General features: G+C 46.9%; 1 protein-coding gene across 2 annotated transcripts in view; it reads left to right on the top strand.

The window, feature by feature from the left end:
- LOC100867855 (colorectal mutant cancer protein) overlaps nt 1-15,893 on the top strand; it is a 35,927-nt gene that overhangs the window by 1,083 nt on the left and 18,951 nt on the right. For both annotated transcript variants that reach the window (XM_086902434.1, XM_086902435.1), the window contains 2 exons: nt 11,679-11,908; nt 12,089-12,225. In XM_086902434.1, the coding sequence (XP_086758560.1) occupies nt 11,679-11,908; nt 12,089-12,225 (367 nt within the window). The remainder of the gene's footprint in view (nt 1-11,678; nt 11,909-12,088; nt 12,226-15,893) is intronic.

The following is a 15,893-nucleotide window of genomic DNA, read 5'->3' as shown; positions in this document are numbered from 1 at the left end:
ACATTTGTTGGCAAAGTCGAATAGAAAAGTTTGCCGGTGACGCGGGCGCGAGATACGTACACATTTTAATTATTAGCTCGATTAATTAGCCATTCTGAATGCACCACGGTCGTGATATCGCGAATTAAACCGGGAATGCGAACTGTTTTCTCCACTACCGCCGGATGAATAAACTTGCAAGATAATACAGTTACGGGATGTGCACGCGATGCAGCCACACGGTTTTTCATTAAACGTATAACCGTTTCCCCGATATTCAACCGTTTCCCCATTTCCCTCTGTTCCACCGTTCCTCTCATTCCTCCGTTCGTCCATTCTTCGAAGCCCTATCGTTGCTGCTACTGCGACCTACACTATTCACCGCTTTTTAACGAAAATTAGCCGTCAATTCCTCGCTCGGATCCCGGCTGCCTACTACCACCCCTGCGTTTCACATTCTTTTCCATTCAAAGCGAGGGAGTTTGTGCGTCAAAGTGCAGATCCGTCCGCATTCGCGACAAAAGGCAAACCGATGTCGGGTTAGAAACTTTGTTCCAAAAGTTTCCATTCCATAATTTCCAGACAATTACACGCTACTATGTTCTTGATTGTAAACTAACCAGTTTAGGTTGCACCAGAGTGCGTATTCAAAAAAACATCCCGAACAAGATATAATTCGTTTGGAACGTATACATGTCTAATTTAAAATTAATAAATTTTCCAGGTAAAAATTTTATCGCGAGTTTAAGAATAAAATATAGAATGGTTAGTTTATTATCTCGACGCAAGTGTTGCGTGGCGTGGCGAACGCGTATGTATAGACTCTTAAAAAAACATCCATGCTCAGAGCTATTGATATTTCGTGCGTGAGCTGCTACTTTTCTTTCAACTATCCTTTCCATGTTTTCATTTTTAAAAAGAAGAGAAAAGAGGAAGCAGACACTACGATTTTTGTACAAAGAATCGTTTGAAGCTCGAAAATAATACGCTCTCGTTCATTCTGATTGAAATATCAATTGTTACGATTAAACAAAATTCATCGGAGACACAAACTCGCATAAATTCTTATCGATAAAGTTAGCAATTACTTTTTGTCATTCAAACTTGCGTTACAACTTCTCGTTAGCATCTCGTTGCTTTGTGACAGTATGCATTAGCGTCGCGATTTATTGAATACGATCAGCGATCGTATCATAGAAACGATTCGCGATGTGAGTGCGCAATAAGTTTCTCAATTGTTTTTAACCATGCACCTATCTCTTGCGGTTAAGAACCTCTTTCCCCCCTCTTCGTTACATCAATTTCCATGCTGTTAATAATTATTACCAACGGAATTGATTCGTTAACTAACTATAATTCATTCTTGATCATTATCGCGATTGCATTTCGCGTATCGTTAATAATGGGGGAAAAAAAAAAAAAAAAAAAATTCTCGATCATCGTTCGATGAAAGTATGGTTGAGCAAAGGGAAATATAAAAAGCATTTATTTTCGAGGCATCGGGGTCCATTTTCATATCTTTGCCGAGGTCAGCTGTTGTCGAGGGGGCAGAAGTGACTTTAGCCAATTAAACTCTCCGTCGCGAAGATGATATTCGAGCGTTCTCAAGCAATTTCCGTTGTGTGCACAGACAGAGCGAGCGTTTCTATGCGTCGATAATAAAGGCTTTCTGTAATTCGAGGGGCTCGGAACCGAGAAAGCCAACGGTGGAACGGGATGGAAATAGGAGGGATGAGGAGGAAAAGAAAAAAAGAAGGGAAAATGAAAGACAGAGAACGAAGGTGGAAAGAGTGGAGCGTTTTCGCGTTTCTCTGTGTGTAAAATTCACCATTCCTGTGCTCTGCCCTTGGAGAGATCGTTCTCTCGGTCCCGGAAGAGCTTCTCACCCTTCGACTCGTACTACTTCTAAATGCTCCCCCGAAACGTTTTCCCCCTTGTCTTACCTCGCGATTACCGCTTCCCCTTTCCACTTTGATATATCGTAGAAATAGGCAATAGGAATACGAATTCCCTGGGACTCTCGGCTCTCTACTTCCACGATTTTCTTTCCTATTTTTTTTTCTCTTTCTTCCTTTTCTTCTTCTTCGTCTTCTTTCCGTGAATTAGTTTCACGGATCGATAACTCGCGAGATTATTCTGAGCGTCGAGCTACAGAAAATTCCACGCTACGAGATTGCAAGTGAAAATGAGCGGACGCCGGAGAGAGGTCGAATCAATATTCTCCACGGTTTTCGATCCTTCGCGGTATGTTGGCGGAATACGCGTACTATAATTTCCATGAATACTTCGTTAATAAAACGTATACGTTACGTAATACGGATATGAATATGTAGATAACAGAGCAAACCGAGCGAATAATCGAATTTCGAGCTACTCGGAGCAGCTCGTAAGTAAATGAAACTTAAATTACTACGAGTTATTTTTCGTCAATATGAATCTGATCGAACAGAGAGAGAGAGAGAGAGAGAGAGAGAGAAAAGGAAAAGTATATCGGAAAGTTAGTCGAGATGGTCGCAGGATAGAAAAAAAAAAAAATATTAACCAAAGAATATAGCGTTCCGATCTATCGACGAAGATTTTTCCCTAAATTTTTTCAAAAGACTGCCGAGTGCGCTTTACGGCTCAACTTTCTCCGTTTCTCACTCATCTCACGTAAGTATACGTGACTTAATTAAGCCCGCGGACTCTTCAAAGAGGAGGGTGCTTCAGGTTAAATTCGTTTCTATGGCAGAACACGCTAAACATTCTTTTCTTGAGTATCGCATAGTACCTTCCACCAAAGGATGTGCATAACGCACACACAATGGTACAATGGTAAACTCTGGTCGAACATTAAGGAGCAAGAGGTTGAAGAGGGAGACGACTGCCACCATTAGTCGAAGTTGAGGAGAGCGATATTTCCTTTCCTTTTCGAGATTCATTATTGTCCGTTCTCCACAGCCTCGTTAACCCTAGCCTGCCGAGATTCGTGTGTCCCACGAACCGGTGCCACGTCTCGTTGGCTTCGTAAGCTTCCGTATCTCTGTGCACCCGGACTCCCCCTTTCGAAACTCGTGCACTACTTGGTGTGCATCCAGCCGGATGCAAACTCCTGAGATTGCGAACGAAACCGAACGCTCAAGTGCATACTTGCGCGACTTCCCTATGCGTCTTGCTCCTTCTCCCTTCCACTTCCTCCTCCACTTTATCCCAACTCCATTCACTTTTTTTTTTCTTCTCACTCATTTTTCAGTTCTTCCGCCTTTTCTTCTTTTTTCTCTCTCTTTCTCTCTCTCTCTCACTTCTATCTTCTCCATTAACCCACCTCTTATTTTCTTGTCCCTGAACTTCACTCCATTCTCGCTTCTTTTCACTCCGCTCTCTCTCTCTCTCTCTCTCTCTCTCTCTCTCTCTCTCTCTCTCTCTCTCTCTCTCTCTCTCTCTCTCTTTTTTTTCCCACTTTTCTCAACTTTTCTCCTCTCTATTAACTCGTCTCTCATTTTCTCAACTTCATTCCACTCTCGCTCTTTTTCACTTCTCTCTTCAATTCTTTTCTTTCCTTTTTTTCAGTTCTTCCCCTGCCTTCTCCATTAACTCGTCCTTCATCTTCTTGACCCCGAACTTCACTTTATTTCCTCTCCTCCCTCCTCCGAAACGTCCGACTGTAATTGTCTTTTACAATCGTCATTACTTTTACTTTCTTAAAGGGGGAGGGGGGGGTCGTGTCTTCTCGGACCAATAAATCCACCCTTTCCTACCTTTACCTTTATTTTCCCCCCTTTCGGCTCAAACCTTAACCCTACCCTCCACCTTTCGCCTTCCCCCTTGGACGTCTGGTTCAGGAAAGCAGTTTCGCGTAAATGCCCCTTGTTCGGGGTACACGTAGCCGAGGCCAAGATCAAACGATGCGGGGCGAATCGGGCGAGAAGAAGAGGCTCGTCTGGAGAGGGTAAAGCTCGTTACCGAAAAAAAGAAAAACGAGGTCTGCACAAAGTCTGCGAGATGGAAAAGCTAGTAGCGCGATTAAGGCGAATGAAAGGCGGGATGGATGGAATCGCGCGTATATTTTTCTTCCACGATTTCTTCCCGCTCGAAACGAATTCGAATCGAGTAATTACGCGGTCAGTTAATCGAGATCGTTCGGGGGGAAAGATTAGATCGAAATTCAATTTTTTCCCCCTCCCTTCTCACAACGGTTCATTCAACTTTATTGCCACTTGGGATTGGCACTCGCCATCACGCTCGTCGCATCAGAGACGCGGTTGCTTTTGCGGAAGTTCAAACACCGAGATCTTATTGACTCGGGGCTTTAGACGTTCGTTCTCAAAGGAGTAATTACTCCGACGTCGAATGCTCTCGTCTACGTTGCACCGATATCGAAGATTTTGCCGCGCCTCCACTTCCCAAACTTCCCAAATTCTGAAACGTTTCAATCTCTCGAACCGTGTTCGCCGTGTTGATCGTCCATCGATCAACTTTCACAACTCTGCTCGCCCGAGTATCGTAACGCGCTTTATCCGAATAAATTCGTCCCGAAAATTGGAACGCGAAAGAAACGTTCGATATTTTTATTATTTTTTTTAGATTAGAAGCAGGCTCTCTCCTTTGAGAAAGAGTTTCGAACGGAATCGGATAAAATGTTTACGCGTCGCGGTTGGTGCCCTAGGATGGGTGAAACGTCTAGGGTATCCTAGGGTTACGCGAAGGGTGATCGCGTTTTATGGCAAGTGACTCACACGACTCCGGCCCCTCCTTTCGTTCTGCCCTTACGATCATCCCGGCCTTTGCTCCGCGAATTCGACTACGTCTGCACGTAGTCCTTCCCCCCCTCAAAAAATTCACTCTAAAAGAATATAACCAAACTGTTTTGCACGTTTCGCGACACAAAGAGTCGAAAGAATTTTCTAGTTTCGAAATGGAATCTCGAAAAGGCCTCGTTTTAATTAAACATCTTAGGATGATATCTCATCGTGGTTGGAAGTAGAAGATCAATAACGTGTAGTAGATATTCCCGTGGATAAGGAACGACTCGTTCCGCTTTCCACGCTCGTAAACATTGTGAACATCGAACGATAAAAATTGGCTGCCCTTTTCGTTACTCGTTTTCGATTTAAACAACCTCTCGACCTCTTGACACGCGCGATTAACCACTCGCGATACGCGGATTCTTGCGGCTCGTTCGTTCGTTCTTCACAGGATATTCTTGACCTGCCCGCAACTCGCGCACGCAATCTGCCGCGCTTAAATGCATCGAGAAATTGGAATTCCGCGCGATATAGATATACCAAGGTTATATAGGCTTGTCCCAGCCTAGATAGATAGATGATCGGATAAGTTATTCGTTTCTCGTAAAAAAAACACGATTGGAGCGTAATCGGTTGCTCTTTATCGTTTTATGGAAACGGATGGAAATTGGACGCGACACTCGCGTGGAATTTTTCATACGCGGCCGTCTGGGAGAGGGCATCGAAACGCTCGAAAATCCCCTTTTTTAATTGGCCATCCGATAATTATCGAATTCCCGCACGGCTTTCCCACGGCTTTTGCTTAATTACGCGTCGCCCTCGCGCTTCAATCCCGTTGGACTCCATTTTTTTCCCCGTTGTCGCGAGCTCGATCCTCGTAATTTCGTTAGAGCGGGTACAGGCCTCGATTCTCCCGCGATAAATTCCAAAATCCCACGCCCTCTCCGCTTCCGTCGTTATTTACGTTTCTCTCTCTCGTGCACGAGAGCTGGGCCACGGCGCGCGCCTCGATTCGCGTACGTCCTCCTCCCGTAAATCGAGAATTCATGGCTCCGTAATAAGCGTATTTTTCCACAGCGAGGGGAGGGAGGGAGGGAGGGGAAAAAAGAGCGGCTGTTCCACGATGAAAGAGCGGAGGAGGGAAAAATTGGAACGAAAATTGATAGGAACCGCGTTCGAGGCGTTCGACGAAAACCTGTTAACGATGATCGATATTGGCCCGAGTGAAATTCCACGGAAATCGACACGATCGTTGATTAGAGGAGCGAGCGTTGGAAAATTTTTTTATTCGCGATCGATAAAGGGAGAAGTTGGCCTGCTCGAGTTAAATTTCACGGGGGTAGGCGGAAACTCAACAACGCTCGATAAAGTATTCGATCGTCGAGTTAAAAGTGCATGGTGCTACGATGCTCGAGTCGTTACACGGTGTCGATTCGACGTATGTATATCGAAACCGTTTCACGCCCGTTAACGATCGGAAACGTACGCAACATGGTCGGCCGACGAGCTAACAATTAACCCCCGACTCGACCACTTTCCAACCCTTCCTCTCTTCCTCCCTCTCTCTCTCTCATTTTTCTTTGTTCGTTCGTCTATCTCTCGATTCGTCGTTGATTACACGAAATCGAAACCCCCTGGAAAAAGGTTGGGGATAGAGAGAGAGAGAGAGAGAGAAGATAAAGGTCGAAGAGGGAAGGAGATTGCACGGTGGATAAGGGACGACAAAGGACAGAGTTGCGCCGTATGTTGGGGCTGGGTATGCTCTGAAAACACGGCATTAGGTAATGTTTCGTTTCTCCACGTTTTCTCCCTTTCCGCGTGGCGGAAGCTCCGTGAAGCCACCTCTCGCCCACCGTACCCCTCCTCCTCCTCCACGCCTTGGGCCCTTTTTGTTTTTAACGGTGGACGGCTGTATTCTGGCCGTATCCAGCGGGAACATCTGAAAGGGGAGGATTGCCTGAAGGAAACGCGAGCCCTTTTATGCACGGTGTGCCCGTGCACGAATGAAATAGAGCGGAACGCGCTTAACGCGAAATACCCGTGTCGCTTTTCACCGATTCGAACCAACCCTTTCCTCTCCTCTTTCTTTTCGCCGTTTCCTCCCTCGCCCGTGTATCGAGTGGGTGTAGCAGCAACCTCGACCTCGCCTCCACCTCGCCCAGGTCAAGGGGTGAATGAAAATCAACTCCGTTCTTGAAACTTTTTATCATAAAGGATAAAGAATAAATGCATCTCTCTCTCTCTCTCTCTCTCCGATTGATCGCCCATGCAAATTACAAACAAATGCTTTCGAACAAGCAAAATTCTCTCCATCCTTGTTGGAATTTTATTTTTACTGCTATCATTAGTCTCAAATTCGATCGTATCGCGTTACGCGATTAGAGTATCTCGAAGGAATCGTGGAAAACGACAATATCTGGATAATTGTCGATCCCGTGGCGGCACGATTCCCAACAACGAAGGGGCGCCCTATTGGGTTAGCTGCATTGTACCGCATTGTAAACCGAAACATTTTCACAGGAAGCGCGCAAGAGCTTCCCGATACGAGCGAGCTTGTAACGAGTCGCTCGTCGCCTCGACGAGCGTCGATCCGCTTTCGAGAAGGACGTCGTCGTTGATCGCGCCGCATTATGGAAATCGTTTCACCCGCGAAAACATTTGGCTGCCTTGCACCCCCTTTTTTCTTTTCTTTCCATTCCTTCCTATATATCCCCCGATTATAAGGAGAGGAAGAAGTGCACAGCAGATCCATTTGGAAAGATTTAGCCGAAGGTGATTTCGTTGTTTGCCGTTGTCGAACGGATATTCGAAGGAAGGTTGAAAATAAAAGTGGCGATTCGAGCGGGCGGGTAACAAGGTCGACGGGCCCTTAACGAGATCACACGTGCCACGGGGCGAAGCCTGGAAATTGGATTTTCGTCCAATCACGCCGTGTGTCTGGAGACTCGTTTCTCATTCCTGCGAATCCTTCATACCCGAGCTGGCTTAATTTCGAAATTTTTCTCCGCCGCGTGTCTGATCCCGCGTGCGAAAATCCAGATAACTCGATCTTAATCCTCTGAGTATACCTGTCCTGTATCAAGTATTACGTGTTTTAACTCGTACACCTCGTTTATTCTTGGATCACGCGCTATTTTCATCCGTGAAAAATTGGATTTTCCCTGAACGGGGTGTCGTTATTCGCTGCTCAACGATGGAAAATACGAGGTAACTTTCCTCGTCGAACGAAAACGAAACGTCGATTTCAAGGAGAAGAGAATCCGGGTTTTCTCTCCGATCGCCGTTATTATTACTTTCCTCGCGCGGAGGAGACATTGCCCGGCCGGATGCACAATGGTGCGAACTGAAAATTACGCGGGTTCCAGCTCGTGGTGGTTCCGTTTCCACTTTTGAACACAATGCAACGAGTGAAAATTGCACCGCGGTGTCAATGACTCGAGACGCGTTTCCTTCCTTCGTCAGTTGCTCGTTCGTTGCACCCTGCATCGAACACGCTGTTTGCTTTTCTAACGCGTCTCTTTGTCTTCCTAGAACGGTTATCTCGTTCCACTCGCTTCCTTCCTCCCGGATTCCCGATTAAATCCTTATCGATTCGAACTTGCGTTATTCCCTCCACGAATAATTTTCGAATCTTGGAACGAGATGCATAAAATGGTGAACTTTGTCACGCGATATCGCGACAATCGACACGCCATTGTCGGAATTGGATAGGGGGGGCGTGGGCGTAGTCTTATTCAAATTTCCACCCGTTTCGCCCCATCCACGTAATTTTCAATCCCCGGTGAAATCGTCAAACTTCTTCACCGATATCTCGATATTAAAATTTCGCAAAACGAGGCGCGGAACAAGGCGTGCGTGGGCGTTAAATCCCCTCCTCGTCGATACGATTCCATTTTCTCGGGAAATCGCTTTAAAATTATCCATTCATCTCCGTCTCTCTCTCTCTCTCCGCGCGCGCGCGCGAAAAACAAAAATTCGCCTGTTTCGAGCACTCTGAACGGTCGATTTACCATTCATGATCCGTGGAATCAGGATCGTTGAAACTAGCGCGATCGAGCGAATTATCCTCTCCTCTCGTCGATTAACCAGACCGTAAAATCGTCAACTTTGTTACGATCATCGTTCTCAGAGTGGACGCCTATCTCGGAACGAACTGGTCTCCGTGAGCGAGGAGCGATCGGGTGCAGGTAAGACGACAGGCGTGTGCGCGCGCGCGTTTAAAATAAAGCCGCGTGTCAGCCGTAAAACCGCACATGGGACATCGAGTGACACGCATCGCGGTGGATTAAGTCGCGTTCCGTTTCACGCTCGCGAGCAACCGCGTCTCTCTTCCTCCGCCCTTTTTTCCCTCCTCTTTGCGCCGCAAGTGGAACCGCGATGCAGCACAGGCCGCGTGCAGTGGCACTCGTCGCATCGCTTCGGCCAGACCTTCGAACCGTGTCCGATTGCGCGTGTCATCGGTCGGGATCGGCCCACGCCAATCATGGAATCGTTGAAAACCTGGGAATCCAGAACCTTGGAGAGGCTCTCCTTTCGCAAATTCAAAAGGAAAATCTCCAGGTGGTACGTAATTATCGCCAATTTAATTTTGGATCCAATTTTGGATCGAGGGAAGGATGAGTGGCTCGAGTTCCATCAAAATTCCAAGTATTCGTATATACCAAGGATAAAGCGTTGGATTAAAGCGATCATCCGAATCAATTCTCGATGTAGAGAGGAAAGTTTTTTCGTTCGATTGCAACTACAACAACTCGCGAAGATACGAAGATACGAAGTCTCGCGATATCGTGCGTCGCTCCCCTTTCGCGATAAAAGGCCAGGCCCCGTGGTGCAAGATTGGAGATAATCCAGTCGTTGCACGCGAAACGAATGGAACGCGGGCGGAAAGAAGAATCACCGAAGAATGCCCCGATCAATTATCGACTCCTCGTTTCGGTTCAACAATCGCTAATTTCATTTCGCATCGTATGGACATAAGCAATAACCGCCAAAGCGTCTAGGCGTCTGGGCGAACTGTTTTCGAAATTAGTCGATTCTCTTTCTCGAAGAAACGTCGAAGGGGCGGCCTGTATCGAGAATCGAAGAATTGGAAGCTGGATGGCTAATCCAGGTCCTCGAGTTGAACTCGCCGCTTTCGAGAAACGGTGCTGCGGAGAAAGAAGAAACTAGGATGAGAGTGGGTGGCTTCGTGGTAATTTAAAATCAGAGCCGATAGAATTGCTTTCGCTCGGCCACGATTTTACGATTGTCGAGCTAAGCCACGTGGTAACAGGTTAACCCAAATCCGTCTCGAAGCGCATCCCGTTGTTGCCCCGCAAGATCTCGAGCGTGCTACTTGCACACACCCCCCCTCTCGCGCTTCTTTTTCACGGGTGTGCGTCTTGGGCAAGCCAAGCGGCGAGGACCTCGAGGAAAATCGGCTGAATGGAATTGAAGAGGCGGCGAGGTTGCTGAATGGCGCTCGAACCGATGCCTCGACTCCCCGTCAATTACATAATGCTTACGCATTGATCGCGTCCCGTTAATCACGACCGGATCTCCGCGTCGACGGTCTCTCCCTTTTTTTTCCTTTTTTTTTTGTTTCGTCATCCTTTTGATTGCAATTTCACTCGTCTCTTCGCCATCAGCATCCATTCCGAGATGAATACGATCGAGTGTGAAACGAGAATCTTTTTTTTCTTTCTTTCTTTTCCATTTTTTTTTCTTCTCCAACACTCCTCCGTTGAACGAAAGTTGATTAAAATTGCATCATATATATATATATATAGCAGATGTAGTGAATAGAAAGGCGCGCAAAGATGCGGCTGTCGAGGAAATAATAAAGCTTCTCCATTTTGCAGAGCGATGCGATTCCTCCGCACGCCTCCCCTCTCCCTCCACCCTCTTCGAGGCACGCGTTTCACACGTGCTCGAGCGAGGCGCGCGGAATTAGACGAACCGATCGGCGGCCGGTCTTCCTTTCCCCGAAAAATAGCGAAAAGTTTCGTCCTCGAGGAGGAAAGTTTCCTCGAGAAAGTTCTCGCCGCCGCCCCTCCTTATCCGTCCCCTTCCCTCTCTTCTCGAGAATCCTCGAGCGATAATCCTTAAAGCGGATGGACGGGTAATTTTTCAACAATAATTTTTATATCGTTACAAAAAAAAAGAAAAAAATTGTAAAACACGTTTCATTGGTTTGCCACGCTTTCGCCAATTGGAGAAAAACGTTACTTACGCGCCTCCATATCGGGATTCCTCCCGGACCACGCCTTTTAACTCGGCTCGCGACAAAAGACACGAGTTCGTTCGTTCACGGAGGGAGAGAATGGGAGAGAGGGGCTCTTTTAACGATTTTCTCCGAATGTCCGTGCTCCACGGCTCCGTGCTGAATCTTTAATTTCCCGCGTATCGATCGGCCCCGCGTGTCCGTCTTCCGCGTGATTTCCAACCGTCCCCCGCCGCGGTGACGTTTTAATCGCGCCTCGCCGATACTCCATCGCGCTGTCGAGCGAAATTAAGGGGGTCCTGCCATCCAAACAGACATCCGGACACCGCGAACGCGAGACGTGGATGCGGTTTATGAGCGCGGCGATTTTAATTAAGTCGCTTAAACGGTGAGAGCGTGCCGTCTCGTCTCCGTTTCCGCCTCTGTGTGTGTGTGTGTGCGCGCGCGCGCGCGCGCGACGCTTCTTTAATCTCGCGTACGTCCGGCCGAGCATTATCTTCCATCTATGAATTATTCAGGGAATAAATTATTCATGGGTCGAGATCGTAGTTACGAGCCGTTAGTTTCAACGGATACGCGAAAAACAGGTGACTTCGAACCGAGTCGGGTCAATGATTTGACGTTAATGAGGGCCGATGTGGCAAACGATGTGGGGAGGACGAATGTCGGAAGGAATCCTTCGAATATATGGATTTGCCTTTTCTCTCTTTTCCTTGATTCGAAGCAATTGGGAAAACCGGAAAACCGGTTATTTCTCTGATTTTAAATTTCAGTCAAGATCTGCTGACGGTATGCAGGGAACTGAATCTGGAGAATTCGGTGGAGGAGTTAATGAGAGAATTGGGGGCGGACGAGCACGGTCGCATTTCCTATCAAGAGTTCCTGAGGTGTCGGTTGGCCCTTCGTCCCGAGATCGAGGCCCTCAGATCCGGCAAGCACAGAACTAGCCCCCATCACACGCACACGCCCGAATACTTGCCGACCAGCAGCGACAACAGTCTCGGTAAGTGTATCTTTCTTTCTCTCTATCTTCGAGCAACCAACCAACCAATTTTCGTCTCGATCGATCGCTCGTTATCTGGCTGGATCGAATTCGAACTCTGATTTACCGAATCCGATTCCGATTTCAGCGGATTCATTGACGGTAAATTTCGGATGATACGGTTGTCCCGTTTGTGTTCAGGCACCATATCCGGCCGGCATGAACGCTGGGAATTCGATAGCGGAGCACGAGATCTCTCACCGGAGCCCCACACTCTGCAGAAACTAGTGGAAGCTGCCGCGGGAGGGACTGGTAACATGCTGGACCTGGCAAACAAGGTGAGCGATTCACGGTTCTCTCCTATCCCCATCGAGTCGAAAATGCTTGGGCTCCTTGATCGAGTAATAAGCGGATGGAAATTTATAGAAAAATGCGAAAAATGTTCGTCACGAAACATGTCGTTCGGCGAAATTATTCCGTTCGGCGTTGATGGATGTCGAGTATTCTCTCTCTCTCTCTCTCTCTATATATATATATATATATATATATATCTCGAGTGAGCGAGCGAGAAAGGCGAAAAGAGGGAAAGAAACGATTTCAAAGAAGCCTCCTAAGCTTTATAGAGGCGTGATGGCGCGGCGTGAAACTGCCAAGTGCGAATTACCCCCCCCGGTAGACTGGCAACCAAGTTCCCCGGCTGGAAAAACGCTACTTCTTTCTTTCCTCTTGTTTGGCCAGTTGATCGCGCCTTTGTCCCGAAGAAATTATATCTAATTGACCCGTTGTCGATCAACGGCCCGTTATTATACCTTCGACGCGTGCAAAAGATCCAATATTATATCTCGATCTTCCCTCTATCTTTCTCTCTTTTTCTCTCTCTCTCTCTGTCCGGATAAATTCGGTCTAACTCGTATAAAACTCGTCCCATTTTCGTGGGAATCGATAACGCGGACGTGGCATGGCGCAGCCGTTTACATAGACGAAATGTTATTTTAAAACTCGCGCAATTGCGATGCATTTTTCTCGACGAGGTTATCGTCGTTCTCGAGACGCGCGTTCGTTTCGACCAATGGATGGAAGGATTCCCTCTCCAAGAGGGTAAAGATCGCGTGGTGAAAAAGGGAAAAAGAGAAAAGGGGGGGGGGGGGAATAAAAGTCGGTCGAATTCCAACGCGGTGAGGAATTATCGCGGCCCGTCGCAGCGATCGCAAAGGAAGGAAACGATGAACGGGGCGCGGAGAATGGCACGAGGCATTTACTGCCTATAAATAACCGTTATTACATAGCGCATTACCACACCGAAAAAGCGAGAAAGCAAGAGCAAACGTTTAGCCAGCTGCGCGGAGGTGAGACCGAGGCATAGCAACCCGAAGTACTTTGAAGAAAGGAATCTCTCTCTCTCTCTCTCTCTCCGCCAGGCAAACCGATGGAGCAAGGCTGAAACGTAGTCGACCAGCCACCGGCGGCCATGAAACGCGACCGATGACTACTGCTCTCCAACTCCCCCCTCCAACCGAGTTCCTCCTCGAGAATTTCGGATCTTTTCCGAATCTTTCGTATTGTTACGTTTTCGCGCTTCAAATCTGACGCGAATCGTTCGTACGGGGAAGGAAACGAAGGAGCGTCTGATTATTCGAATCGTTGCCAAGAGTTAGTTGTGACGATGGCGAGGATGTAAATGAAAATTCTCGGTCGTTAATTTGTGTTCGTATTCGCAAGATGAGTAAGACTTTTTATATAACGGTGCACTTGGGTTGAATTGTATTATGAAGAAGAATATGTAAAGGTGAAACATTTTATAATTGGAAGTACAAGTTATCCCTGTAAATAAGTACTAATTGGATGAAGAATCGTAGGAAAGTAAAATCGTAGATGAATTCCAATTATACGGATGGGATTCTGCTCTTATTCGAAGCGACGAAGAATTTTAATTATTTTTCACGGTATAAACAATTTAATTGGGGGTAGGATGAGTTTCGAAAAATTCCCTTGGTAATTGGTTCAAAGAATCAAAACCTGTTAACTTGGCCGGAGCACATTGGAAATATTGAATTTCCTCGACAAAAGTGATCCGAGCGGCCAGTTTCGATTATCTTTCCACCCGGTCCTTATCTTTCGCGACCATTTGCACGATTACGCGAACGAGAGTCGAGCTTCTACCAATCGTGAATTACTCTGCATCCACGGAACGAGAGATACGAATTTTCGACAACTTTTCGCGAATGGCAATGATCTCTCTAATGTTATCCTCCCCCTCCCCGATGTGGAATTTCCATGGAAATAGAACACTGACCGCAGAGACGGAGAGGTGTCGGATAAACGTAACGTTGCAATTCTGTCCGCGGTGTACATGTGAAAACGCGTAACGACGCGATCGGAAATTAATTCGCGCGGCCGTCCTTCGACCGATTTTCCCGTAATTCGAATAATCCGAATCGAGATAAGGGGACGAGTGTGTATACGTAGTTTGCGCTCCAGTGAATTTCCTACGAATGGGTGAATAAATTTTATCCCCTCGACTCGATCGTACTCGTTTTACTTCCCAGAATTGTTGTTGTGAAATTCTCAATCACGATTCGGAAGGAAAGTGTTTCTTTTTTTAACGAAAAGAAAAATAGATTTAGAAGAGAGATGCGTTTTTCAAAGTTCGCCAAAGTGTTTATTCTGCCGATAACACATTTCGGGACTGCATAAACAACGTATCCAATCACGTTTATATATATAGTTTGGAATTAGGTAATGGAAACCACGTTAAAACATTTTTGGATGCGTCAAAAACATAATTCGACGATACTCGTTATCTGGAGAATCCTCTCTCTCTCTCTCTCTCTCTTGTTGGAAACATTGAAAACGATATTCCAAGCTGCAAGATAGAGCTCGGCCGCAGAGGCAGCGAAACTTGCGGCAAACTACGAAATGCACTTTGCCAGCGGCGTGGCGCTAACAAACGACTTGGAAGTCCTCGCTACGTTTCCCGATGCTAGATTTAACTCGTACGTCCAAATCTCCTACTCCTCTTTTCCTCGTTCTAGGCGTATTCTAGGCGCGGCGCGCATCAAAAGTTCAGCACCGGTAGGAAAGCCACGAATCGATCTCGACCAGCTCCGTGAAATCTCGTCCCCGAACAGACACTTTGTCACGGCTGGAAGCGCGTGTCGCCAACGTTCGTCTTTCGAGCACGTCCCTCTGACGTATCGGCCGACCTATTTCCACCAACGTTTCCAACCGATTGTCGTTCCTCTTCGAGGAGAGAATTTTCTTTCCGTTTCTTTCTTTCAAATTCTCGCGCGAAGAAATTTCGTTATGGACAAAGCTGCCGCGTAGGAAGCAAGCTTCGTGTTGTTCTCGTTCGATGCGATCGCTATGCGCCCTCGTCCCCGATCCCAGATAAACCAAACGCGGCTTATTACCGATACGACAGATTGAATTAAGCGGCGTACGATTATGGTACGCTTTGTATCCGTTATCGCTGGCCCCCCCACGGCACAAAGATTTGACCAGGAACAATGGCGTATCGAACGTGTAATCTTATATCGTATCGTCCCCAACAGGGCTGATAACTTTCATGAAACGGTATTTCGAGGGGAGGGGTCATCGATCGATAACTCTTCCCAAGAATTGTCCTCTCGTATCACGAGGAAATCTCCTCTTTTCCTTATCAAACTTTCTCCTCCTTTCTTCTTCTTCTTCGTCGATCTTTCTTTATTCATAAACAAAGGATGAAACTTTTCGAAAAACTTTGCCAAAAGAGTTCAGTCGCTTGACTTTCGCCTCGACATTTCTAAGCCGAATTCGAATGTGGACGATTTTACGCGTCACGCGCAAATCAATTTGCAAACGGTTTACCAAACGGTGAAACCGGGTATCGATCCGAAGAACAACGTTTGTTTCTCTGCGTCTGTGTCTGCCGCCACCCTACAACGTGGAATCGCCAATAAAAATCTGTTTCGTCGTGCAAAGAGATCCGATGACTCTCCCTTCGACTCGTCTTGCTTCGTTCGTTGTT

This window comes from Apis florea, unplaced genomic scaffold, assembly GCF_048593485.1.
Source record: "Apis florea isolate Af1SG1 unplaced genomic scaffold, ASM4859348v1 contig_2272_pilon, whole genome shotgun sequence".
Classification (NCBI taxonomy): Eukaryota; Metazoa; Arthropoda; class Insecta; order Hymenoptera; family Apidae; genus Apis; species Apis florea.
This window is presented reverse-complemented; position numbering and strand designations above follow the sequence as displayed.